The sequence below is a fragment of the Urocitellus parryii genome, chromosome 6, assembly GCF_045843805.1.
Source record: "Urocitellus parryii isolate mUroPar1 chromosome 6, mUroPar1.hap1, whole genome shotgun sequence".
Lineage (NCBI taxonomy): Eukaryota > Metazoa > Chordata > Mammalia > Rodentia > Sciuridae > Urocitellus > Urocitellus parryii.
Genome location: NC_135536.1, coordinates 179,351,779 through 179,377,270, shown reverse-complemented (window position 1 = coordinate 179,377,270; position 25,492 = coordinate 179,351,779). Strand labels below are relative to the sequence as shown.

At 60.4% G+C, this 25,492-nt stretch overlaps 1 protein-coding gene across 1 annotated transcript in view; it reads right to left on the bottom strand.

Moving 5' to 3' along the window:
* Positions 1 to 545: 545 nt before the first annotated feature.
* Positions 546 to 25,492, bottom strand: part of Vstm2l (V-set and transmembrane domain containing 2 like) — a 30,877-nt gene continuing 5,930 nt past the window's right edge. The window contains exons 2-4 of the mRNA XM_026383139.1: positions 10,082 to 10,251; positions 8,394 to 8,444; positions 546 to 818 (exon numbers count right to left, since the gene is read on the bottom strand). Coding sequence (XP_026238924.1) covers positions 546 to 818; positions 8,394 to 8,444; positions 10,082 to 10,251 — 494 coding nt within the window. The remainder of the gene's footprint in view (positions 819 to 8,393; positions 8,445 to 10,081; positions 10,252 to 25,492) is intronic.

Sequence of the window (25,492 nt, the reverse complement as noted above, 5' to 3'; positions counted from 1 at the left end):
CGCCCTGGAAGGACAGCCGGGGCGTCTTCAGAAATAAGATGCTGACCAGGAAGGGCCTCCGCCGAGGGCACCCCGCGGGTCTCCCAGGGTCCTGTGAGTGGCCCTGCTGCGGGGCCACCGCACCCCGGAAAGGCCTCCTGGGGGCTCCCGCCCCAGTTCTTCACCAGGGAGGAGGCCAGAGTCGGGAGGGGTCGCTGTCCACACCCCAGGGCCAAGCGGGGAGGGACCACAGGAGGGAGGGCAATAAGGCTGGGAGGCCCGGCTCAGGACAGGGTGGGGACAAGCAAGCAAAGCAAAACACGGGACTCCACTGAAGCTGGTGACAGAGAGGGGAAGCCCAGGCCTGGCATGGTCCCCATCCCAGCGCCCAGAGCGTGTCCCCTTGGAGCCCTGGACCCCCTTCTCCGAGCCGGGGAGCGGGGTCTGGGGGGCGGGCGGGGTCACATGCTGAGCGGGTGCTGGGCAGAGGCCGGCGGCGGGAGGCGGCCGCAGGCAGTCCTGTCCCCAGCGCCCGGCGGCCCTCATGCACTCTGTACAGCGGCGGCCTAGAGGCTGCAGGCCTCGGGGTCCACCGAGCGCTTCCGCAGCTCCTTGCCCGGCTTGGGCGGCGGCGGGGCGGGCGCGGCCGGAGGCGCTTCGGGCAGGTGCAGGACCGAGTTCTCGCCCGGCTGCACCCGCAGGTAGGCCTTGACCTTGTGGTGCCGGGCCTTGCCGTCGCTGAAGTCGATCACGCGGCACTCATAGGTGCCCTCGTCCGTGGGCTTGACCCGCGACAGCCGGAGCTTGTGGGAGATGTTGCTGCCCACCACCTTGACCACCTGGGGGCGACAGAGAGACCGTGACCCGTCCGCCCGCGGCAGGGGCGGGGCCGCGGAGCGCCACCCGGGTCCCAGCCCAACGTGGGGACCCCGGGGACTCCGACGAGGGCAGCCAAGGTGTGCACGAGAGCGAGTTAAGTTGCAAACGAAAAGAAGGGGAAAATGAGCAGGTGGCGCCCGCCTGCAACCCCAGCCGCTCAGGAGGCTGAGGCAGGAGGACGGCGAGGTCACGGCCAGCCTCAGCAAGAGCGAGGCGCTAAGCAACTGGGTGAGACCCTGTCTCTAAATAAAATGCAAAGTAGGGCTGGGGATGGGGCTCAGGGGTCGAGTGCCCCTGGGTTCAACCCCCAATACCCGCCTCCATCCCCGCGGAGAGAGACAGACAGACAGGAAAATGTAGAAGCGATTCCACTGTCCATCAACAGAATGGCTAATAAACATTCAATGGCACAGCGTGCAGCATGCAGGAGCAGCTTGCCTAGCACACGAGGCCCTGGGCTCCATGGTGGAGGCCATGCATGTAAACAACAAACTGGCTCCGCTGTCTTTTGTATGTAGAGGTTCAAAAACAGAAGGAAACCCAGAGCCTCCTCAGCCTCCTGGCAGGGGTGACTCTGGCCGCACAGGGAGGGGTGGCCTGGGGTAGTCAAGGTGAAGTCCTCTCACCTGAAAGGTACTAATTCTTTAAAATAAAGACCGACTGCAAATATATCAGGACGCTATCAAGGGCCGAGGCAAGAGTGTTTTTTATGTCTGTCTTTGTAAAGCTTTGGTTTTTTGCTCGCTGGTTTTATTTGGGGATTTTTAAAAAACGTTTTTTTAGTCATGGATGGACACAATGTCTTTATTTATGTATTTTTATGTGGTGCTGAGGATGGAACCAGGGCCCCAGACGTGCAAGGCAGGTGCTCTATCACTGAGCTACAGCCCCAGCCCAGGCTTTTTAATTTGTATTTTAAAATTGAACTTAGGTACACACGGCTTGATGAAATTTTTTGTATGCCTGTGTAGCAACCATCCAGAGCAAGGCATGCAACATCTGAAGCCTTCTAGAACATTCCCTGGTGCCCCTCCCTTGTCAATACTAACCCCCAACTAGGGCCAAGCACTATTGCCACTTTTATCACCAGAGCTTAGTCTTTCTGGAATTCTTTGATAGGGGATTTCTGGCTGTGTCTGGTTTCCTTGACACAACATAATATCATGAGATAGCTCTGTGTTGGATTATGTGTCTGTCAGTTCTTTTTAATTGGTGTGTACTATTCCATTGGATGACCACATAACTTGTCTATCTAGTCACCTGCTGATGGACATTTGGGTAGTTTCTAGATTAGTACTCTTGCGACTAAATATGCCATGAATATAACCCTGCTGTTTTTTTTTTTCAATTCAAAGAGAAAAAGGAGTTGGATAATTAAGTAAGATACACCACTGGGGAAGCCGAGCAAAGGGTACAGGAGATTCTATGATCCATTTTTGCAACTTTCTGTGAGTCTATAACTCAAAATAAAAAGTTTTAGAGAAAAAGACGGAGGATGTAGCTCAGAGGTGGAGCACTTGTCTAGCATGCCCAAGGTCCTGGGCTCAATCCCCAGCACTGAAAAACAGTTTTAGAAAAGAAGAGGGGAAAGTTGAGTCTCTGGAGAGGGTGGTGGTGGTGGGAGGGGCTTCCGTCCTTCCCGGGCCTCTTCTCATGGCTGGAAGAAGCCCAGCTCCTCCTGGACAGAGTGATGGAGATCAGTCCCCAACATTGGGCTAGTGAGCCCCTTCCCCAGCCACTTCCTTCTAAGATCTTACATCCACTGGCTGTCTGGGGGCCTCAGACCAGGCCCAGCCCTGAGCTCTGCTGGTCCCTCTCTTCTGTGGCTACAGGCTGGCCTGTTCCTGCCAAGCCCCAGCTCCCGGGGGGGGGGGGGGGGGGGGGAGCCCCTGCTTATCACCCCAAGCCAGGGGCCAGGTAAATTGCTCATTCAGGGCACATTCCCCAAAGCACCCACTTCCGGGGGGGGGGGGACTGGTCCAGGAGCCCCCGACCGTGAGTGGCAGAGCTGAGGACTGAACCCAGCCTGGACTCCATGCACTCTCACCCTTGAAACTGTGTGCCAGGCCCACAAAGGGTCACCCAGAGCTGGCAGGGCCACAGGGGAGCTTCTTGGCTCCCGAAGGTGAGAGGGTTGGTGGGCTGCAGCGGGGAGCAGGGCCCAACCTCCCTTAGGCAGAGCCTTCCTGCTGGTCATCACCCCTTCCAAGGAGGAAAACATGGGCTGATGGTACAGCAGGAGGTACAGAGGCGGGACACAGGCAGAACTTCCCAATAGCAAGCAGAGGGGAATTCTGGCAGCTGTCCCTCTTGGAGTGGGGGCCAAAATCAGGTGTCCCTTCCCCAGGGCCGGCCCAGTGGAGCCAACCCCGCCCTGACTCGCTCACCCCGACCAAGGGCACCGAGTGGGCGCGTCCTCAGCTCCCGGGCGAGTTAGGAGCCGCTGTTGCAAATGCGCAGCGGGAGCGAATTACCTCAACAGCTGTTTCCCTCACGGATATTAATTATCCTTCATTTGTCAACCCTACAAGGCGCTAATGGAGTAATAATGCGAGGCGCTGGGAACCGGCTCCCAGGGAGGGAGCCCGGCGCCGCCCGCCCGCAGCCACGCCCCTCCCGGCTCGGCCCGCCCAGCCCCAACCACGCCCACTCCCGGCCCAGCCCACAGCCACGCCCCTCCAGGCCCCGCCCTGCCCGAGGGGCTCCTCCCCTCCGAGGGAGGCGGGGCCGGGAGCACTGCGCAGGGGTCGGGCTCTCGACCCTGCCAGGTCCCGCGCCCCGACCTTTCGCCTGGGCTTTGCGTTCAGACATTCACTCAACAAACTTAGCCAGCGCCTCCTCCCAGCTGCACCCAGCTGTGAACCAGCCACACCCAGCAGGCTGATGAAGGAAGCCAGAGACCAAGACGTGCAGACCTGCAGCCCCGGGGTCTACCTGGGTCAAGACACCAGGACAGGATTGGCAGAGCGGGTCACTGATGTCCATGGAGCCTGGGCACTGCGCCAACCCTCACCCATCTCACCGACATCTCACCATCAGCCCACGACAGGGGCACGGGTAGCAGGCCCCTCGTATGGGGGAGCAGAGTGAGACCCAGAGAGGGCTGTGGTTTTCCCAAGGCCACCAGCAGGTGACAGAGGCCAGGCCTTAGCCACGGCCTGGGAGCCTCCTAGGAACAGCCCATCTTCCCATCCCCACCTCACTTCCCAGGCCCCAGGCTCCACGTGTTGGGGAGCCCAGCCCATTGGAGGGGCCCCATCATTCTGTGCCAGATATTTTTGGAGGGTAGGGGAACAGTCCGTTGAGTTTCATCATCACAAATTGCACAAAAAACCTCCTGGCCCAGCCTCCAGTGGGCCTGAGTGGCCGGGGAGAGCGGAGGCCCCCACGGCAGCCTGGCTGTAAATCATAATCACCTGGGCACCAGCATCGACAGGCCTTCCTGGTGCAATTAAGTACCTAATTATGCTGAAAGGGATGAGGCCAAGTCTTGGCCATGACCGAGCTCAGGCTCCCTCCTGCTCATCCTGGGCCCAGGCCCCGTGGAGACACCCTGGCCAGCTCTTCCTTTCTGTGCCCCTGGGGCCAACCTCGCCTCTGTGTGGCCCCCAGGGACCATGCGGGATGGGGACCAGGGGTCAGGTGCCTACCCTGCTCTGAGCCTCCATCCAACACACCCACCAGCCCCTCACCATGTTCAGAACCCACCTGGGGTCTCCCCAATCCTGGGCCCCGAAGGCCTCACCTGCCCCAGCCAGACCCAGCCAGGTTCATCCCTCCACAAAATCTCAGCCCCACACCACCTCTGACCTTCCTCCAAACGGCAGAACCAATCCCCCTGCACTGGCCACGGAGAGGTCCACCTCCTCACATCTGGGTCACCGCCCCAGCCTCTCCTGTCTCTGCAGAGCTGTCTGGCCCTTTCCATCTGTACCTCCCTGACGCCAGACAGACCTGTCAAAGGGCCTCAGCCTAGAAGACTCTTGATGGCTGCCCACAGTGGCGGACGGGACCCATGGGGACACACCCCTGCTCACCCCAGGCAGGCTCGGGCCAGCAGCTCCCCTCCTGGATTCTGATGGCCACCCATTTGCCTTTGTGGTGTGTGGTGACTGGATGCTGCCTGTCTCCCACCCTGGCCTGGGAGCACACAGCGGGCAGGGGCTGGGCAGGTGGCCAGGGCCTTCCTGGAGGACCCTGTTTACTGTGGTCCTCAACCATCACCTTAGGGTGATGAAGTCCCCCTGGGGAGGGTGGAGAATTTCTTAAAATTAGGAAATCAGAGTCTACTTTCAAAACAGAGTAAGGGGAAATCAACTTAAACTCCAGTACAAAGGACTTTAGTTAGATAAAGAGAGAAACTTCCAGAGCTTGAAAAGGACCAATCAGCAGAAGTGATTGTCCAAGCCGCAGGATGAGGCCCATCCCACCGATGGAGTCCTTAGCATCTGCAGGCCACCAGGGGAGACATTGCTAGGCCAGGGGTCCCTCCCTGGGCCTGAGTTAAGTGAGATAATTCATGTAAAGTGCTCATCAAGGTTCCTGACATATGGTAAGCACTCAATAAATGTTAGCTGCTCTATTATTACTGTATTATTCTTATTTTTTCACAGGTGCCCGCCCTCCCATATGAATGATCTCACTATAAGATTCTGGGCTCTTCTCCTTCCCTTGTCTGGTTTCCTTCTCACATTAGGAAAAGGAGTCTGAGGATTCGCGAATACGTGTTAACAAGTTTCCACCCTGGTAACCCCTGCCATTCACAGCCAAACCCACGGCACTCCAAAGTGTTTTCTTCTGTGGCTTAGACCACAGCTAACTTGGGAAATGGAGGCACAGGAGGTGGCAGAGTGGAGCCAGGACGCGGCTCCTGGGATGCTAAGTGCTAACCCCACAATGTCCTCGCCATCCTGACCCTGCTTTCATTACAGCTGGGCCTTCCCAAGGTTCGCCTGGTGACCCATACCGGGGTCTGGTTTTTGTTTTTGGTGGTCCTGGTACTAGAACCCAGAGCTCGTGCATGGCAGGCAAGCCCCGAGCCCCAACCCTGGCCCTTTTATTGTTTTGTTTTGGACAGGGTTTCCTTAAGTTGCCCAGACTAGCCTCAGACTTTCAATCCCCCTCCTGAGTCTCTGGAATTATCGGCCTGCACCACTGAGCTACAGGTCAGATGACCCCCACCCCCAGCCAGCTCACTGAACACGACCCGCACTTCCTCCTCCAAGAACCCGGAACCCCACAGGCTCTGCCACTGCCCGGCTTAGAGACTTCTCTGTTGGGTGTTTTTCAAAAGATCAAATTAGGTCACAACACTTAAAAATCAAGCCAGCTCTCCCTCGGAGCCAGGGCTGGGGTGGGCCTGTAATCCCTGTGACCTGGGAGCCTGGGCTGGAGGAACGCAAGTTCAAGTCCAGCCTCAGCACTTAGGAGGGCCCCTGCTCAAATAGAAAATAAAAAGGGCTGGGGGTGTAGCTGAGGGACAAAAGTGCCCCTGGGTTCAACGTCCCCAGTACAAAAAAAAAAAAAAAAAAAAAATCCAGGCGATATCCCATCAAGCTTGGTGTTTTTAGAAGACACGGGCATGTGAGGTCTGGGTCCCTGCCTGGTTGGGTTGCCCGTTGCCCCTGCAGCTATGGGGCCTGGTCCCCCAGGTCCCTGCCTAGTCATACACATACGCATCAGGCACGGCAGACTCGAGCCACGGTGGCGTGTCCCTGTTCAGCATCTGTTACATGCGCCTTGGCTGCATAGATGTGAGTGTGACGTCACCAGTGAGCATTTATGGGCACCTACTTTGTGCCGGGCTCTGTTCTAGGCCCTGGAAATGTGGCCAGGGACCAGGCAGACACAGACCCAGGCCACCGTCTCTGGGGAGAGGGACAGGGAGCAAATACACACAGGATGGATCGTTATGGACAGAAATGCAGCCAGCAGGTGGGCAGAGAAAGGGCTGCAGCTGTGGCTGGGTGCGGGGGGAGGGGGAGGAAGCTTTCTCTCTGCAAAGGCAGAAGGGGCATGGGAAGGGGCTGGGCGGGGGTGGGGGTGGGGGTGGGGGGAAGTGCCGTGAAGCAGGACAGGACGAGCCCAGGGTGGGCGAGCAATCACGCAGAGCCTTGAAGGCCACGGAGAAGTCCAAGCCTTCTCCTGCGACTGACCGCAGGAACCCAGGGTGCGGGGCGGCTGGCGGGTGCTGCCAACTCTGCCCGTGGGGTTTAGGGACAGCGGAGTCCCTGCACCAGGGTTGGGCAGAGGTCTGCTGGAGCCTTTGCTGACCAGCCCCCCAGGGCCCCAGCTGGGGCAGGAGGGCAGGGGGTGGGGCTGGGGTGACTGCCACCCTCACGCTGAGTGCACTTATTTGATTTCACTAATTAGCGTCGTTGCATTCCCCTCACGTGGGGCCCAGAAGCCTCAAATTATAATCCTCTAAATCAATTAGATTAGTGTCTCCTTTGCCTGAGCTGCTCTGAACCCACAGACAAAATCACAGAAGAGGGGGTTTCAGTAAGGGGGTGCATTCACACACACACCCAGGTCTCCATCTGCCCGGCTGATGTATTTGGGCAAGAAATGGGGCATCAGACATGGATGTGCCTTGGGCAGACGGTGACAGCGGTCAGAGGGGAGGGAGTGGAACCTAGCCACCTTGGGCTGGATGGAATTTCTGGACTTCAGCTCTGCCCAGGGCCACCCAGGACCCAGGGTACTTTGAATGTCCTTGCTCTGGCCTTCACCCACCTCTCACCTGAGTGGCTGCAGGAGCCTCCTCTCTGACCTCCCTGCCTCCACCCTGAAGGCCAGACTCCACCCTGGTGTCCATGCTCCAAGCTCTGACCTGTGGCTCACGACAGCTTCTCCATGCATCTGTCTAAGTGGACTTGAGGTCCTGAGCTTCCCCATTTGTCCTGGGAAAGCTGGGCGCGGTGGCGCACTCCTGTAGCCCCAGGGATGTGGGGGGCTGAGGCAGAGGATGGCAAGTTCCAGACCAGCCTCAGCCACTTAGTGAGGGAGCATCGCCCTCGGCAACCCAGGGGGACCCTGTCTCCAAATGAAAACGGAAAAGGGCCGGGATGTGGCTCGGTGGTTCAGCGCCCCTGGGTTCAGTCCCTAGTACAAAGAAAAGGTGAATGTCTAAGAAGGCCGCGGGGTCCTGCAGTCCCCGCCCCTGGAGCCAGATCACCCAAGGGACCCAGGGACTCAGGGGACTCGAGATGCTGTGGCTGCCAGTCATGTGGGCCCACAGAAGCCGCTCAGTCCCGTTAGGTGCTGTTGGTTCCCGGGAAGCGCAGGCGCCGCGTGGCCGACAGAGGGATGCGTCTTCTCTCCCTTGTCATTTTTTGTGCCTGTCATTCATTCAATGAACTTGAAAAATTTCTGGCTTTTAAAAAACTGAGCAGGGCCATTTTTCCCCCTTCTGTTTCTCTTCTCCTCCATCTTCTTGCCTAACCTCCCCACAGAAATGAACCAAAAAAAAAAAAAATTAAAGTTCCCGGCGCCCTGGCCCAGAGCCCTTGGGAGAAGTCATTATCAGAACTCACACTTATTTTGGTGGCGTCCTTCCCTGCATCCTCCTGGTGAGATGCTTTTAGCTGTGGGATTGGGGGGGGGGTAGAGAGAGCAGAGACAAGGTGTTAGCCTGGGTGGGGTTTGGGGACATGTCAAGGGTGGGTGCAGGGGGCAGTTAAGATGGTGGCAGGGGACGGCTGGACGTGCCGGGTGCCAGCCGTGCTGGGGTGGGGGGGGGAAGCCTGCCAAGCCCCGTCAGCTGCGGGGGCAATGCGCTTCAGACAAAAATCAAAATCCTAATAGACAGTGAGTTAGAAGAGACGGTGGTCAGCCACAGCAGAAGACGCGCAGGGCCACCAGGGCGGGAGCCGGGAGTCTTCCAGCTCCGTGTCCACTCAGGGGCAGGGGTGGGTTTCGGAACACAGATGACCAAGGGGATGCAAGGAACTGACCACGCAGCCTGAGGGCTCGGGTCTGTTGGGGCGTTTGGGTCGGAAAGGGGTGTGGACAAGCAAAAGGGCCAGTGTCTGCTCTTGTGGCAGCAGGGCTGTTGACACCACCTGTGTCTGTCCCTGGTCCCTCTGCTTCGGGTCTGCGCCGGGAGGTGCCCCATGCCCATGGAGCCCCGCCCCCGCGAATCTGAGCAGGATGACCTGGAGCGGCCACCTGCAGAGACCAGCCAAACTCCTCTCCCACAGGCTCTCTGGCTGCCGGGTCCCCTAGGCCTGTGTGTGGCTGGAGAGCCGGGGACTGGAACGAGAGCCAGGCAGAGTGTGCACTTGTGTGGACAGGGAGGTGGCTGTGAGGGCGTGGACCACATGTGTCCGTGTGTGGGCGCAGGCACCTGCACGCCCACCCGCACCACCCACGCGTGTGTGAGGATGTGACTTGGGAAGCAGACCCAGGGCAAAGACACAGATGCCCGTGGTTTATCTGGGAGGCCACTGAAGACAGGCCAGTGGCAGGAGGGGACTCCAGTAGCAACGGGGGGTGAGGGGGTGAGAGGACAGAGGGGGAAGCTGGTGGCAGGAGAGGAGGGACAGCGGGGAGTGGCTGCACCAGTCGCACTGGGGCACCTCTGCAGAAGCACAGACACTGTTAGGTGACCCAAACGAAGAGCGAGGGACCTTCAGCCCTGCCAGCCCCCGGTGCGGGCTGCTCCTAGTGCTGGCTGCCAGCAGGCTCTGCCAACAGTCCAGAGGGACCCCCAGGCAGTCACAGCAGTGGTCAGGAGTGTGGGAGGTGGCCCAGGTCTGCTGTGGTGGGGATGCACGTGGAGACAGGGTGTGGGCAGTGACAGGGGTGGGCAGTGACAGGGGGTGGGCATGGGTGCTGGAGCTTGAACTTGGGAGGGGACGGGGCATCAGTGCTGCCCCGTGACTGCAGAGCCCTTTACAAAACAGCTGCCCATGACCTGGACCAGCCACTGTCCCTCTGGCCTGGTGTCCTGTCCAGCACTGAGGGGAGGGCCTCTGTGCTCTCTGGAGGGCCCTTCCCCTGTGGCCTCTGGGGGCTCAGCCGAGGTCTCCTCCTGCCCCCTCCAAACCGTCAGCCCCCACACTGGACATCTGTGAGGGCCGGGGCTGGGGTAGCAGAGAGGAGCACAGCTGGGTGCTGTGGAAGGCGACAGCTGGCCCTGGGTCCCTCAAGGAGGTGGGGACAGCGGACACCGGCCCAGGGGTCTGGGTGGGCCCCTGTGCCCAGCGGCCCAGGACGTTACCTGGTTGGAGGCCCAGGCCTGCTTGTCGGCCCAGTCCCGGGGGCTCCGCACGTACCACCACTGGATCTCCAGCGAGTAGGAGGGGGAGCCGCTGCCGCGGAAGGAGCAGGCCATCTCCACGTCCTCGCCCGTCCGCGCGGTCATGTCGTGGGGCGTCTCTGTGAACAGGGCTGTGCGAGAAACGGGGAGGAGTGGCCGCTCAGGAACCCACAGTGCCACCGAGGGCTGCAGGGGGTCTGGTGGGCGTGGCCGGCCTCAGGTGGGGCACCTGGCGAGGCCCCTGGGGCGGGTGGAGCTTGCAGTGCCGGCAAGGGATGGGGTGAAGGGGAGATCTCAGGCCCTGGATGCCACACGGTGACCTGGGCCTCTCCCCAGAGCCCGGGTGTCGTGCAGGACGGGGGCAGGGGCTGCACAGGACGTGGTGAGCAAGGAGGCCGGGAGGCCCGGAGGCTGCCTCCCCAGCTTCCCTCTGGAGCCACTCCCAGCCCCCGTCAGTCCTGTTCAGCCCCAAGTTGGCCCCTCGAGAGGCCGGCTCTGGGCAGGACCCCTACCACCCTCTGTGTTCACTCTGTCACCAGCGGTGGCAGCTCCCCGGGCAGCACGGTCCCTGGCACAGAGTAGCCACTCTGTCTGAGTTGAAGGGAGGTCCTTCTCCATCCTCTCGGGGCACCTGGGGTGCCATGGGAGCCACTCCTGCCTCCTGCGGTCCCTCCACCAGCTCCCAGGGCCCGCAGCTGGCCCGCCCAGCAGAGCCCAGCCCCGCAGGCACCAGGCGGAGGAGAAGGCAAATCCCCTGCGTGTGGCCCCGCGCGTCCCGCCATATGCCTGTCTCTCATCTCCCCACACAAATACTGTCCTGAGGTGTAACTGGAATCCTTCCCTCTTCTCGGAGAGACTATCCATCCTCGGAGGCGCCCCGGGAAGGTGAGGTCGTCCGTCGGGCTCCCAGCCCGGTCCGCCGCCCTCCACCGCCTCCAGGAAGAGGGCGTCCTGGGCTGGGAGGGAGGGGGTCCTGGGTACAGCCTCCGCTCTGGGGCACCCACCTTGTCCCTCCCCAGAACTGCGGGCTCTGGATGACCTTCTGCTCTGCGCGCTCACGGTTTCCCGGGGCTTCCTCGAGGGGCTTCCTGAGCAGTGGGTGGGGGTCTGCATCTGGAGGGCCCGGCCACCGGGGTGAGCAGAGCTGCTGGGTAAGTGGCCTGAGTTTCCTGGCACAGTGTGTGTCCAGCCTGAAGGTGGACGCCTGCGCCCCCCACCCCAGGGAACAACCAGCTCCCAGGCCCGGGACAGAGCCCCTCCTAGCGCCAGCGCGGCCCTGGGTGTGACCCCCAGTCCAGGGGCCGTGGGGCAGTCCCTCCCCAGCCCCGCCCTGGCCATCACACCACGGCCACTCCTTCCAGGGCCACAACCCCGGGCTCCCTCCCTGCCTCGTCCCCTTGTGTCCCAGGTTTGGTCTCCAGCGAACCCTGTGGCTTTGCCCCCTGCCCGCCCCAGAGGTATTTTGGCAAAACACCATCAGCCCCTGAGCCGCTCCACTCCCAGCTTCTCACGGTATCCTTCCTCCCCAGAGAAAGCCCAAGTCCTCGCCGTGGCCGCGGAGGCCCTCGGGTTGGGCTCCTCTCTGGTGTGACTACTCCTTCCCTCACCAATCTAGTCCCCACTCAGTGGTTTCCTTGCTGCTCCTTGAGCACTACCGTGGAGATCCTACCTCAGGACTTTGGCTGATCCCCCTGCTGCAACACTCTTCCCCTAGATTCCCACATGGCTCCCTCCTTCCTCTGCTCAGAACTCTGCTCTTCTCCTCCGGGAGGCCTACCCTGACCACCTCATTTACAACGGCATCTCTCGCCCCAACCCAGCACTTTAAATCACCCTGCCCTTCTAACAGGATCAGTGCTGGCCAGGAGGGAAATGGTCTGTAGCTGAACTCAAATAGCCACCAGCCACGTATGTCTATTGAGCACTTGAAGTGTAGCACCAGCCGAGTAATCCTAGAAACTCAGGAGGCTGAGGAAGGAGGATTGCAAGTTGAAGGCCAGCCTTAACAATTTAATGAGACCCTGCCTCAAATTAAAAAAAATTTTTAAAAAAAGGACTGGGGATGTAGCTCAGAGCTCAAGCACCCTTGGGTTCAATACCCAGTAGAAATAAAGAAAGAAAGAAGAAAGGAAGAAAGAAAGAGAGGTGGGTAGCCGGTTGGTGTGAGTGAGGACCTGAATTTTATTTGATTTTATTGAAATCAATTAAACTTCAATGCAAATAGCCACTCAGAGGTCGTGGCTCCTGTGCTGGACAGGACAGCTAATACGCTTGGTCCACTTAGGTTTCACCTGCCCGCCCTTGCAGGAGGCAGCAGCGCTTGTCTTGTCCGCGGATCTACCTCTATTTACAGGGAAAGTGCCTGGCACATAGTAGGTGCTCAGTGGATGCTTTGGGATGAAGGAATGAATGGTGGGCATGGCTGAGCAGAGGGGGGCAGCAGGTCCAGAGCTGGCCGCACGCTGGCCATCCTGGCCAGCCTTGTCCGGAGCCCCCGAGGCTCACCTGTACCTGGGCCCACAGAGCACCTGGGGCCAGGAGTGAGCCCTTGCCCCGGCCTTGGGACAGTCTGCCGTGACCCTGGCCCCTCTCCCCAGCGCTTTGCAAACATGAGGAGGAGAGTGGCGAGGCCCCCAGCTGGATCTGAGGTGGCCAGGAGTGTGACCCTGGCTGGCAAAGAGACAGGAGGGACATGGCTGTGATGTCCTCCCAGGGCCATCACCTGAGCCACAGAAACCACAAAGTACCACGGTTCCCCTCCCACGGTGGGGAAGAGGGGCTGGAGCTCAGCTCAGGACTGACTGAAAACCCTGACCAGGCCCACAGGTTCCTTCCACGACCTCAGAAAGCAAGGCTCAGAGAGGGCAGTGTCTGCCCTGGAGTCGCTCAGCATCCCGGGGTTAAGAGGCTGGACCTGGGCTCGGAGATTTTGCCAAGTCCTCTCCCTGGAAACAGCCCTGAACCCTGCAGCCTGGGGTGGACAGGACAGGACAGGACAGGACCCATCACACAGCCGCTTCTCCACCTGAACCCGGCAATGGCCATCGAGGGCCGCGCTGCCCAGCGGGGACAGAATGGGAGTCCCTCCAGGAGACACAAAGGGAACAGTCCCCTTCTAGTCGTCACAAAGAGAAAAAGTAAAAAAAAAGGGAAATTAATTTTAATAATGTACTTTATTTAACCTGAGTTATCAAAAAGTTATTATTTTAACATGTAATAAAAATCACTAATGAGACATTTTACATTCTCGTGCTGAGTCACGAACGTGGAGAGTCCTCCCTGCTCCCGCACATCTCAATGTGGACCGGCCACCTTCCCGGTGCTCGGGCTGGACCTGCAGACGTCCCAGCAGACGGTCAGCAGCACCAGCCCCAGTGGCCTCCCGAGCGCCACGGCTCAGAGGGGACAGCGGCTCAGAGGGCACAGCCTGCCCAGCACCAGGCAGCAGCCTTATCTCAGCGGAGGGGCCTCAACCCCAGGCCCCCCCTCCAGCCCTTGCTTTCCCCAGGGGACTGGGGGCTCTTTCTGAAGCGCAGCAGCCCTTCACCTTGCTGAGTGGCAGCCTGCTGGGCACCGCAGCCGCGGACTCTGTTCCACTGCCCGCTAAGGCCAGGCATCAGGGGCATTCCACCCAGCCAGGGGCTACCGGGGGGCTTCCCCGAGGAGGCGTGACCCTGCCGAGACCCCACTGGGCAGGTCACCATAGCAGGGAGCAGGTTCCTGGGCCTCGGGGGAGCCAGGCTGCAGGTACAGCCACCAGCTGCCCCACCCACTGGGCTACCCTGGCCCTAGAGTCTCCCAGTGCCCCCTGACCTTGCCAGGAGCACCCAGGTGGGGTGGGGTGGACCCTGAGAATCCCCTGGGCTCCAACCTGGTGGCCAAGGGGACGCTGTGCTGCAGGACAGGCAGGGAAGCCCGGGTGCTGGCCATCGGTTGCATGCAGGGACATAGGGAGCCCTGGACAGGGGACAGGGATGCAGGAGGGAGCCCGTCTCTGCCCACAGACCTGCTGTGCGACCTGGGAGCACCGGGCTCCTGAGCGTCCCTCCCGCTCTGTATAATGGGGATCCACCCTGATGGCCCAGAGCCCTGGCCTGTGTCCTGGGGGTTGGTGTCTCTGCCTTGGAGGGCTTCCTGGAGGAGGGGGCACTCAGCCAGGCCGGGAAGGCTGGACACACGCCGCCAGGAGAGGCCAGGGGCAGGGTGCCAGGCGAGTGGGCACCACCAGGAACGTTGGTGAGAGTCGGAGCCGGCCGCCCTGCACCTGCTGCCCAGGCACCTGCTGCAAGGCCAGCGCCCCATGCTCTCCCGTTGGACAGAAGAGGAGAGCAAAGTCAGAGAAGAGGTTCGCACAGAGCTGCCCTTGGCCCCTGGGCCTGACCTGCCGTCGTGACCAAGAGCCCCAGGCTCAGCTTTCGGGCTCGGGTCTGCCTCGCCCCACAGAGCTCTGCACCAGCTCCCTGCAGCCAACCCCTCGCTCAGCTCCTCCCGGGACCTGTAAGGCTGCGGCACCAGCCCAGGACTGGGGGTCCCGACGACCATTGATGATGCTGACAGCGAGGCTGTGGCAATAACAATAATCCTGAAGAAATACAAGCCACTTGTTTTGCACCAGCCGCAGCGCCAGGCTCTTACACAGATTCCCTCCTGCTCCCAGCATGGCACTCAGTACAGTGGGGTCCTTATTATCCCTGAGTTAGATGAGGAAGCCAAGGCTCAGAGAGGTTTAGTGACTTGCCCAAAGCCACAGAGCAAGTGAGTGGTTAAATGAACCCAGACAGGGAACCTGCAACCTCTAGACCTTCCTCAGGACCCCTTCCCCTCTTCCCTCCAGCCACCCAGCCCCCAGCCCCACAGCAGCACCAGAGCCAAGCTGGGGACACAAAACCTCTCCCTGCCAGATCCCCAGGCGACTCCCGGCCCAGGGGCTGCTGTGGTCATGGATTTGGGAGAAGGAGGGGTTGTGCCCTCCAGCCTCAGGGCCTGCCTAGCAGGCTGGGCTCTCTGGGAGGACAAATTAGGATCCTGCGGGAGGAGGAGCAAGGAGCTTGAATGGCCTCAACCTCTCCTTCCTGCGAAGTGCGCATCCACCCCGGTGGACTGGACAGTGCGGTGGCAGGACCGGCTCAGCGCAGGCGGGAGACGACCTGGGGACCTGGCTGGCCCTTCAACCCCAGCGCCCTGGGGCCTTCCCGACCCCCCAGGCCCTCGTCCACACCAACAGGGAGGGCTTCAGGCTCAGGTCCTGTCCCCAGGAAGGGGGTGTGACGGGGGCAGCCCTTTGCCTCTCTGAGCCTCTGTTTCTTTACCTGAGAAAGGGGAGAATGAGAGGCTGATGAGCAACAGACACAAGGGGACACGTGCCTCGTGCCTGGCACACAGTAGGTGCTCGATCAATAACACTCTCTCATCTTCTCACTCCAAAATTCCTACATCACCAGGAAGAGCTTTTTTTTTGTTTGTTTGCTTGTTTTGGGTTCCGGGGGTGGAACCTAGGGGTGCGTGCCCACTGAGCCACGTCCCCAGCTCTTTTTACTTTTTATTTTGAGACAGGGTCTCCCTAAATTGCTGAGACTGGCCTCTAACTTCGATCCTCCTGCTTCAGCCTCCTGAGTCACTGGGATGACAGGTGTGCACCACCCTGGCTGCCTTCCAGAAAGATCTTTAAAGATGCTTCCTTCTTGCCTTGGCAGATGGCACGGTGGCACAGCATCTGTATTACCTCGAGCCAGGGACCTCTCCCACGTAGCTCCGTCTTCCTCTCCGGCCGCCTTTGCTCTACCGCCTCCACCTCCCAGAAGCCCCTGGACTCCTGCAGGCCCAGGGCGTTGTCCCCGTGGGCAGCAGCAGCCTGGCCCCCAGGCTCACTCCACCTCTGCTGAGATTCCCATCCCAGACGCCCTGATCAGCCCACATCTCCTCTCTGCCTCTGCCCGGCCTCCCTGTCCTGCTCTTGGGGTCTTGGTGTGAGGCCCCCTGGGGGCCTGCAAAGGACGGTCCCAGACAGCCAGCAGCTCTGCGGAGGAGAAGCGGGCTCCCAGGGACGTTGGGGACAAGGCAGATCCTTTTCCAGAAAACTAACACAGAGGAGGGGGCCAGCCAGAGAAGAGTGTGGCCTGTGGCCTCGGTCGCCCCTCGGTCCTCCCTCTGGACCACACTGAGATGCTCGGGCGCCACGCCTCCAGGACGGACGGATTCACAGAGTCCAGCTCATCCCCAGCGCAGCCCCAGAGGAGGGCGATTGTGACCTGAGCCACCCCGGGACGCCCTGAGGACCGGGGCCAAGGGAAGTGGGCCAGCCAAGGAGGTCCCCAGCACCCTCAAAGGGAGGGCAGGAGGCGGGGGAGGGCACCAGGGCTGGGGACAGAGCTGCTGTCGGAGCTTCCCTCTGGGGTGACACAGGTCCTGGCGATGGCAGCAGAGCCACTGTCTGCACCTGTCACCACCAAACAGGACACCCAAAGACCGTGAGAATGGGGCTGGGGAGGCAGCTGGGGGTAGCCACTTGCCGGGCATTCATGAGGGACATGGTGAAAATGTAATCCCAGACCGGGAGGCTGAGGCAGGAGGACCACAGGTTCAAGGCCAGCCTCAGCAATTTAGGGAGACCCTGTCTCAAGAAAATGAAGAGGGCTGGGGCTGTAGCTCAGTGGTGGAGCACCCCGGGTTCCAGCTCCAGTACCCCCAAAAGAAAAAGAAGAAAAGGTAAAAATGCCAAACTCTGTTGTGCATATTTTAAAATTTATTCTAATTAGTCATACATGACAGTAGAATGCACTTTGATACATTAGATATAAGTGGAGCATAATTTCTCATTCTTTTGGTTGTCCATGATGTGGAATCCCACTGGTCACATTGAGTTATACGTGTACATAGGGTAGTAGTGTCTGACCCATTCCACTGTCCTTCCTTCCCCCCTCCCCCTTCACTCCCCTCTACCTAAAGTAACTCCTTCTTCCCTAGACCCTCCCCCTTATTGTGAATTAGCATCCACATATCAGAGAAAACATTTGGCTTTGAGGTTTTGGGATTGGCTTATTTCAAATGGATAATATATATATATGATGGAATATCACTCAGCCTTCAACAAGAATGAAGTCATGGCATTTGCTGGTAAATGGATGGAGCTGGAGAATGACATGTGAAGGGAAATAAGCCCATTTTAGCACTACTTTTACAAAGGCCCCAGGGGCTCCCCTGGGCCAGAAGTGGGGTTTCCACACAACAATGTAACAATTTCCTGAGTCGTGTCTGGACCCCTCTCTGCACTTCCTTTAAGCCTGTGTTCAAACACGTCCTCCTGGCGAGGTCCTCCCTGTGCCCACTTTCTGTTCCCTTTGCCGTGTCCCGTGTTTTTCTTACCCTTCACACCCACCTGCTCTGTTGTGCTTATTTATCTCATTCCTGTCTGTCTTCCAACTGGAGCGCCCGCCCCGTAAGGACTGTGGACCTGGGTCTGTTCACAGCTGAAACAATGCCAGGTACATGGCAGGTGCTCAGTGAACACAGGCAGCAGGTCCAGCAGCCGGACGGGGAAGGACCCCATTTCCCCTCTCTGGGCTGCCTAGGGGCCTCTGGAAACCCCTCACTTGGGCCCAGATGGGAAACTGCTGGCTCTCGGGGTCACGGTCAGTCTCCCAGGCTGGGCGTGCAAAGCCTGCGGGCCCTGGCTACGCTGGACTCCCTGGGTGGCCACTCTGGCACTCAGCAAGAGCCAGGATGGGGGAGCTCAGGAAGGTGTTGTGTCTTGAGATGGGCAGGCTAACGTGGAGAAGCTAGAGCATCCCTCTTTTTCTGGTACTGGGGACTGAACCTACAGCTACATGATCATTGAGCCACATCCCAAGTGCCGCTCCCCGTTTTTGAGACAGGATCCTGCTGAGTTGCTGAGGGTGGCCTCAAAACTTGCAAACCTCCTGCCTCAGCCTCCCTCCCGAGTCTCTAGTATCACAGGGATGCACCAACCACGTCCAGCAGCTTTCCTCCTCTTGAAGAAGAGGTCATTTGGAAAAACGCTTAAGGAACCTCTGTGTGCCCTGGCAGGAGGAAGCCCGGTCGCAACAGGAGCTGGGCCCTCCCTGCTGCAAGTAGTGAAGGCTTAACCCGGGGCCCTCCCCCTCCCCCAGGCCACGCCCTCTTCCAGGCTCCCCAAGGTGTCCCCGACCTTGCCCAGTCAGGAAGGCTCTGGGAGGAGGGGACACGTCTCACCTTGGAGGCTGACTGGGCTTGATGTTGGGGAGACTCAGAGGAGGAAAGGGTACCCGAGAGAGGGCTTCCTAAATCCAGCCTCTGGGGGCCACCTCCACCGTTTCCAAGGCTCCCTGGACCACCTGCACTGGTATTTGCTTAATATTTATTTTCAAAGCATCTTTCCCTTTTTACTTAAATAAATTCAGCTTAAAAGGAGGCTTTTATTACGGCCATAAACCGAAAATCAGCATCACTTGCCATAAACAGAGGCGACTGTAAAAATCAACACTATGACAACCAAACGGCCTTCGCGAATCCCAGCCGGGGAAGGAGGCCCGCGGGGGGCCTGGGCCTCCACCCCAACTTTTCCCATTAACAAGGATATTGGCAAAGAGCCGTGTCAGGTTCAGAGCCAGCCCCGAGCAGAGACCTTCTTTTTGATCCAGAGGGGCCTGGGATGCAGGTCCTGTTGATGTGTGGATGCCAGCCGGCGCCCACCACCATCCCAGCCTGGCCACCCCTGGCCACCAGCCCCAGGATGCAGCCCCAGTTCCCACCTCCAAGGCCCTGCCCACTCTGGACCAGACACCCAGAGGCCTCCTGAGTCCGGCTGATCCTTCCTGTCTGTGTCCCCTTTGTGCTCCCTGCACCTGCACAGGGTGGGGACAAGCCTCCATGAAGGAAGAGAGCAGCCCAAATGGACATCTCAGAAGTGAAGTGGGGACTCCCCTGCAGTCGGAATGGTCAAACCAAGGAAGCCACTTTTTTTTTCTGGCCCTGGGGATCAAACACAGGACCACTTTACCATGAGCTACATCCCTAGCCCCTTTGTGGTTTTTTATTTTGAGACAGGGTCTCACGATGTTGCTGAGATTGGCCTCCAACTTGTGATCCTCCTGCCTCAGCCTCCCAAGTGGCTGGGATGACAGGCGGGCACCACTCTGCCTGGCTCAGGGGAATCACTTCTTGAGAAATCAGGCTTCACTCCAGAAAAATGGAGAAAGAAGGCTGTGTGTGTACTAGAACAAATGTGGAAATATTATGGAGCAGAAGACAGAATTCATGAATTTTGAACGAACTGGAATACATCAAAGAAAGGCTGCCCCTGGGGGGAGCTATCTGCTCTCCAAGCAAACAGACCAGGTGGGGGCTTCCTGTCCCTCCAATCCAGGGCGCCTCTCTGCAGCCTCCTGCTCCTCAGAAGTGTACCCCACGGCCCCCAACACACATCCCCACCTGTGAACAGGAAATGTCAGTTTGTTGACCAAAGTGGGAAAGGGACCAGGAGGAAGGCAAGAGGCTGGGGAAGGGGGAGCCCAGGCTGCGCAGGTGAGGACACAAGCTACCACTCTCCCCAGACTTGCTGTGTGGCTTTGGGTGAGCTACTTCACATCTCTGAGCTTGGGTGAGAGGACTGAATGAACTAATGCCGGGGCTGGGGTTGTGGCTCCAGGTAGAGCGCTGGCCTATCAGTGTGAGGCCCTCAGCACCTCAAACAAACACATGAATAAAAATAAGGACTCCTCCACACTTACAGAAAAAGAAACAGACGAACCAATCCAGGTGGAGAGGCTGTTGCAGTGAGCAGGACCCAGCGGTCACAAGACCCCACTGTTCTCTGTGGCTCCCGCTGGGGGCTGAGTCCCAGCCACACAAAGCACCATCCCCAGGTGGGGACCCTGCCAGCCCTGGCCGGTGCTGCCCAGGACAAACCCAAAGACGGAGCGTTTCTGAGGACTTCACTGGGTGCTAAGGGCCCGTTGATGCTGAGCCTCGGTGTCCTCGCCTGGGAGATGGGGTCAGGGTCCCCCGGCCTCCAAGTCTCGCTGCTGTCGGGGTCAGCGCGGTAATGCCCCCGGGGCTGCGGGCACAGGCTGTGGCAGTGCGGCCAGTGTCCTCGATTGACTTTTAATTTATTGAAATTTACCAAACCCCAAATCAACCCTTTCAAAGGGAACAGTTGGGGGACAACGACTCTCTTCATCTAGTCCCCAAATTCCACCCTAGCAGCAGCCCCGCCCTGCTGCCCCCGGCCACTCGCCCCCGTCCTGCTGCCCCCGGCCACTCGCCCCTGCCCTGCTGCCCCGGGCCACTCGCCCCCGTCCTGCTGCCCCCAGCCACTCGCCCCTGCCCTGCTGCCCCCGGCCACTCGCCCCCGTCCTGCTGCCCCCGGCCACTCGCCCCCGTCCTGCTGCCCCCGGCCACTCGCCCCAGTCCTGCTGCCCCCGGCCACTCGCCCCCGCCCTGCTGCCCCCGGCCACTCGCCCCCGTCCTGCTGCCCCCGGCCACTCGCCCCCGCCCTGCTGCCCCCGGCCACTCGCCCCCGTCCTGCTGCCCCTGGCCACTCGCCCCTGTCCTGCAGAGCCCTCGCCCCGCTGGCGGCTCTCCCGGCTCTCCCGGGGCGGCTGGGGCGGCGCTGCGTGGATTTTTTTTTAATGCAGCAGGAGACCCCTCCTCGTCCCCGGCAGCCGAGAAGGGGCAGCTCGGGGTCTCTGCTTCTCACCGGCGACGACGCTGAGCCCAGGAAGGAGCGGAGCCGTGGGGACCGCCAGGTGGCCCTGGCCCCCGGAGGGCAGCGCGGGCGGAGGGGCGGGCGGCCCCAAGGCCACTGCTCAGACCAAGGGACAGTGACAATGTCCTGGCACCTGCAGGACCGTGGAGCCGAGCAGGTCCCGGAGGGACTCCCGCCACCTCTTCCCACCCATCAGGGCCAAAGCGCCAGGGGGCAGCGGGAGGCCGCCGCGGCTGAGGCAGGGACTCTGCGTCCAGCCCCAACCCTGGCAGGGAGGGGCGAGTGGGGAGGGGCGAGTGGGGGGCCCAGGCCGGCCCTCCAGCCCCGGGGTGCAGGTGGCCCCGGATCCTGAGACGCACCCCAGAGCCAGGGGAGCAGGAGAGCGGGAGGCCCAGGGAGGCCCAGGGAGGCCCAGGGAGGCCCAGGGAGGCCCAGGGAGGCCCAGGGAGGCCCAGGGAGGGCCAGGCACAGGAAGGGGCAGAAGGCAAGAGGGTGCATGGGAAACCGGGTGCAGGGAGCAGCAGAGGGGAGAGGCTAGGAGAGCCTGGGATGCTTCCAGCAGGGGTTCTGGGTGTCCAGCTGGCTGTGGCCCCACAGGACCTGGCCTGGGTCAGATCTGGTCCCATCAGGCCCTAGTGCCCGCCCCACTCCCAGCCCCTGCCAGCCCTGCCCGCTGTGTGGGGAAACCCAAGCTGGCATCCAAGTCGGCTCTGGAGTCGGGCTGACCTGGATCTGAGCCCCCTGACACTTCCTCCCAGCCTCGGTTTTCTCATCTGTAAAGTGGGCATTGTGAGGAGCCGATGGGCACACATGCCTGTAAATACCAGGCCCAGGGCCTCCCAGAGGCATGACCATGCTGGGGATGACCACCTGCGTTTGCAGGGTGGACCTGCTCTAGCTCCCCCTCTTCCAGCTCCAGCCCCCCTTTTTCATGCTGAGCAGCCTGGCCTGGGCCTAGACTCTTTAAACACAAAGACTATTCTAGCACCAGGGAATCTCAAACTGAGGGGGTCTGTCCCACCCCCACCCCAGGACCTTTGCACTTACACTGTTCCCTCTGCAGGGAGGGGATTTAACATGCCCAGAGCAGAGAGCCAGAAAGCAGCAGATCTGGGGGAAGCCTGGGCTTCCAGCACCTCGCTGGAGTCCAGTGACCACTGCGGGGACCTTGGGGGACACAAGGCAGCTGCCTGGCCAATCCTGGCCCTGTCCTGGAGGCTTCCGTTGGCCTCAGCCCTCCCCGCTCTGCTGGGCCTGCCTGCTAGGAGACCATTAGTGTGGCTTTGTTTTGAGCGCTATTTCCACTACCTTGCGCTCTGGCCGCGGGGCCTCCATTAGGGACCCTTTCCCTGGGCCGATGACAGGCGGCAAACAGCTCCCCAGTGAGCCGGCAGTAATTGCTGCTGCCTCCAAGGCCGGAAATGATTTTTTTAAAACCTCGCAAAGCAAAACAGACACCCTGCCGTCTGCTCGCAGCCCTCCAGCCTCAGCCAGGAACCCAGCCTGGGGATCCCAGAAAAGGGGCTTCAGTCCAGGGCCCCCCAAGCCCAGGAGACACCCTTAGCGTGCCAGGCTAAGGCAGGCAGACCCTGGGCTCCAGGCCCACCACACACCCAGGGTGCCAGCTGGGAGGCACCGACAGGGCCCTGGGCCCTGCCAGGGGGACGTCAGGGAGTGCACCAGGCCAGGAAAGAGCGTGGGGAGGCCTGTGGCCGGGAAGGAGTGTGTGGCCAAGGACTGCAAGGAGGCCAGCATGCTCGCGCACACACGCACACGCCTGTTTGCACACGCGTGCGCACACACACAACCCCCACCCCCTCCCAGGCCTCGTCTCCACCATCCTGGACTCTGCCGGCCGGCGCATCCCAGGAGCCCACAGACTCCGCGAGGCTCCAACCAACCTCAGGCCTTCCCAGCAGGCAGCCTCTCCTCCTGTCTCTCCACCAGCCTCCCCACACAGAAGGCACCAGGTGGCCTCTGTCCAGTGGATCAGGACCCAACCCTGCTCTCCAAGCCCCGGCTCCAGCCTGCCTTTCCAATGACCACGCAGGACTCCGGGTGAAGCCCCGTCAGAGCCAGCAGCTGGGTGAGGCGCCTCTCCCAGTCCTGGCTGTCCCTGGATACAAGCCTCCAGGAGTCTGCCTCCCCTAGGAAGTCTTCCCTGACTGCACCAGGACACCACCCTCTAGAGACCCCCTCCGAGGGGCTCAGTGCTGAGCCCCATCCTTGAGCTTGTCTCTGTTCTCCAGTATCTCCAGGCCCCTGCCAGACTTGTCCCCAAGACTGTCCCAGAGGAGGGCAGACTCCTGGTCCCCTTCTGCCACAGACCTGCCCATGTCCAAAGGCCAGACCTGGCTCCTCCCTGGGGAATGAAGGCTGCTTCCCCTGGTGACCAAGGGAGGCCTCGGGGCCCCCACAAGCCCTTGGGGACCAGGGGCACAAAGGCACCATGTGGCCGGCTGCTGGCATCAGAGAGGAGGGTGACCCCTGGAAGCTTCAGGTCTTCCAGCTCTGCCGCTTGGCCACCCTTCACTCCCCGGCTGACACTTACTGAATGCCTGCCCCATGGGGGTGTCATTTTGATGTATGGAATATACATATGCTGATCAGAGATGTCGCCTGAACCCGTGTGAGTGTGAGTGTGTAAACAGAGAAGCCGGCGGGCGTGAGAGAGGGTACAGCGCAACAGGGGAGGGACCAAGACAGAGGGAAAGGGGCCAGAGGAGGAGAGGACCTGGAGGGAGACTCCGCACATGCCCCGCCCCCGGGAGCACTGCCCGCCCTTGGCCACTGGCTCTCCACGGCCCCAGCTCTGGCCTTCCAGGTGCTCCCAGGGCTCCCCTGGCCTCCCAAGGGCCCCAGCGTGGAGGGGAGAGGAGGCTGGCACAGAAGCAAAGGCTGCCAGGCAGAGGGCACCTGCTCAGTCCCCTCAGGCTGGGAGGCCAAGGGACCCCCCACCCTCCCAGCTGCCACACCCGGTCGGGCACTCAGACTCTGGACTCGCCCTGGGACCAGACACCCGCCCACTGCCAGAACACCCGGTCAGGGACACGCAGGTGCCAGCAGCCCAGGGCCCCCACTCCCCACAGACGGGGCCTGGACTTCAGCCCTGGAGCCTCTCTTCCCGGCAGAGCGCGCTCCCCGCGTCCCGCACGGCCTCTGCGAGGACCCAAGGACCTGCGGCAGCCAGGGCTCGGGACGCGCACCTGCCCACCGCTCTTTGGCAGCCGCGAGCAGGACAGATGACGGGTCGGGCACTCTGGCTCGCGGTCCCACAAGCTGGGCTCGGGCCTGGCTCTGCCACTCAACATCTGCGTGTCCTCGGGCGAGCGTCTCCAAGTCCTCCCTGAGAAATGGGAGGAGGGAGGGGAGGGGAGGAGGCGGCTAGTGTTCTGTCCGACCCCAAAAGGCCCCATGTGCCAGGGAGGGACTCCACCCTCGGGTCACACTCCAGACAGCAGGGCAGAAGGCGGGGCTTAGGAGGACACAGAGGGAAACTGAGGCCCTGAGAGAGGTGGGGACCTGCTGTGTCACCCAGCAAGGGCGGAAGGAGTGTCCCTAGTGTCCCAGTGTCCCTAGCCTTGTACCCTCAGAGCTGGAGCAAAGGCGGAAAGGAGCCACGGGAGACAGAAGGCCTGCGGGTGGCATCCTCACTGCTGGGGGCTCCACCCACCTGGGCCCTTGATCCAGCACAACCCCTAAATCCCTGTGGGACTTGACTCACCCCGACTGTGCCCTGGCTTGTCTGCCCACCTCACCAGCCTTTGCTCCTTTAGGATAAGACAGAAAGCCCTCCCTCTACAGCAGCTCTGGCTCACAGCTGCTGGGGCCAGCTCCACAGCTTCTGTGATGAAGAGCTCACTGCCCCGCACCCTCAGCTCCAGAGGCCAATGCCCTTCTCTGAGTTAACTGTCACTCACCCCTGCTTCTTAAATCTTGCCACAATTCATAATATATATATCAAGGGTTGAACCCAGGGGCACTTAAACACTGAGCCCCAGCCCCAGCCCCAGCCCTTTATAATATTTTATTTAGAGACAGGGTCTCCCTGAGTTGCTTAGGGCCTGGCTAAGTTGCTGAGGCTGGGTTTGAACTCTCGATCCTCCTGCCTCAGCCTCCTGGGCCACTGTGATTACAGATGTGTGCCACTGTGCCCAGCCACAATTCATACTTTTGATATTCTTATGGGTTTAGTTGTCTGTCTCCCCACTAGACTGAGAACTCAAGACAGCAAAAGCCTCATCTCTCTCCTTCACTGATGTGTTCCCAGGCGGGCAGGTGCTCGACTGGTATCTGTTGAATGAATGACGAAGCTTCCAAACACCCCAACAGTCCTCACTAGGCCAGCGTTCCCAGTAGGCAGCACACGGGGAATGAGGGGGAAGACGTGGCCTATGCACTAACGTGTCCCCCAAGTCCCATCATTTACTCTGTGGACCCCCCTTGGACAGGCTCTGTACCACCTGCACTATTATGTTCTTCATGTTTTCCTATAAACCAACCCCACCAGTTTCTAATACCCCGTTAGACTCATCCTAAGCAATCACGTCTGTGAAATCAGTTTTGATGGGCTGGTTATATTTTTCCAGCCCCAATAAAATAAATGCCTAACGATTAAAATGTCAGAGGTCTGTCTGGGTTCTGCCTAAGATCATCTCTCAGGCAGGGCC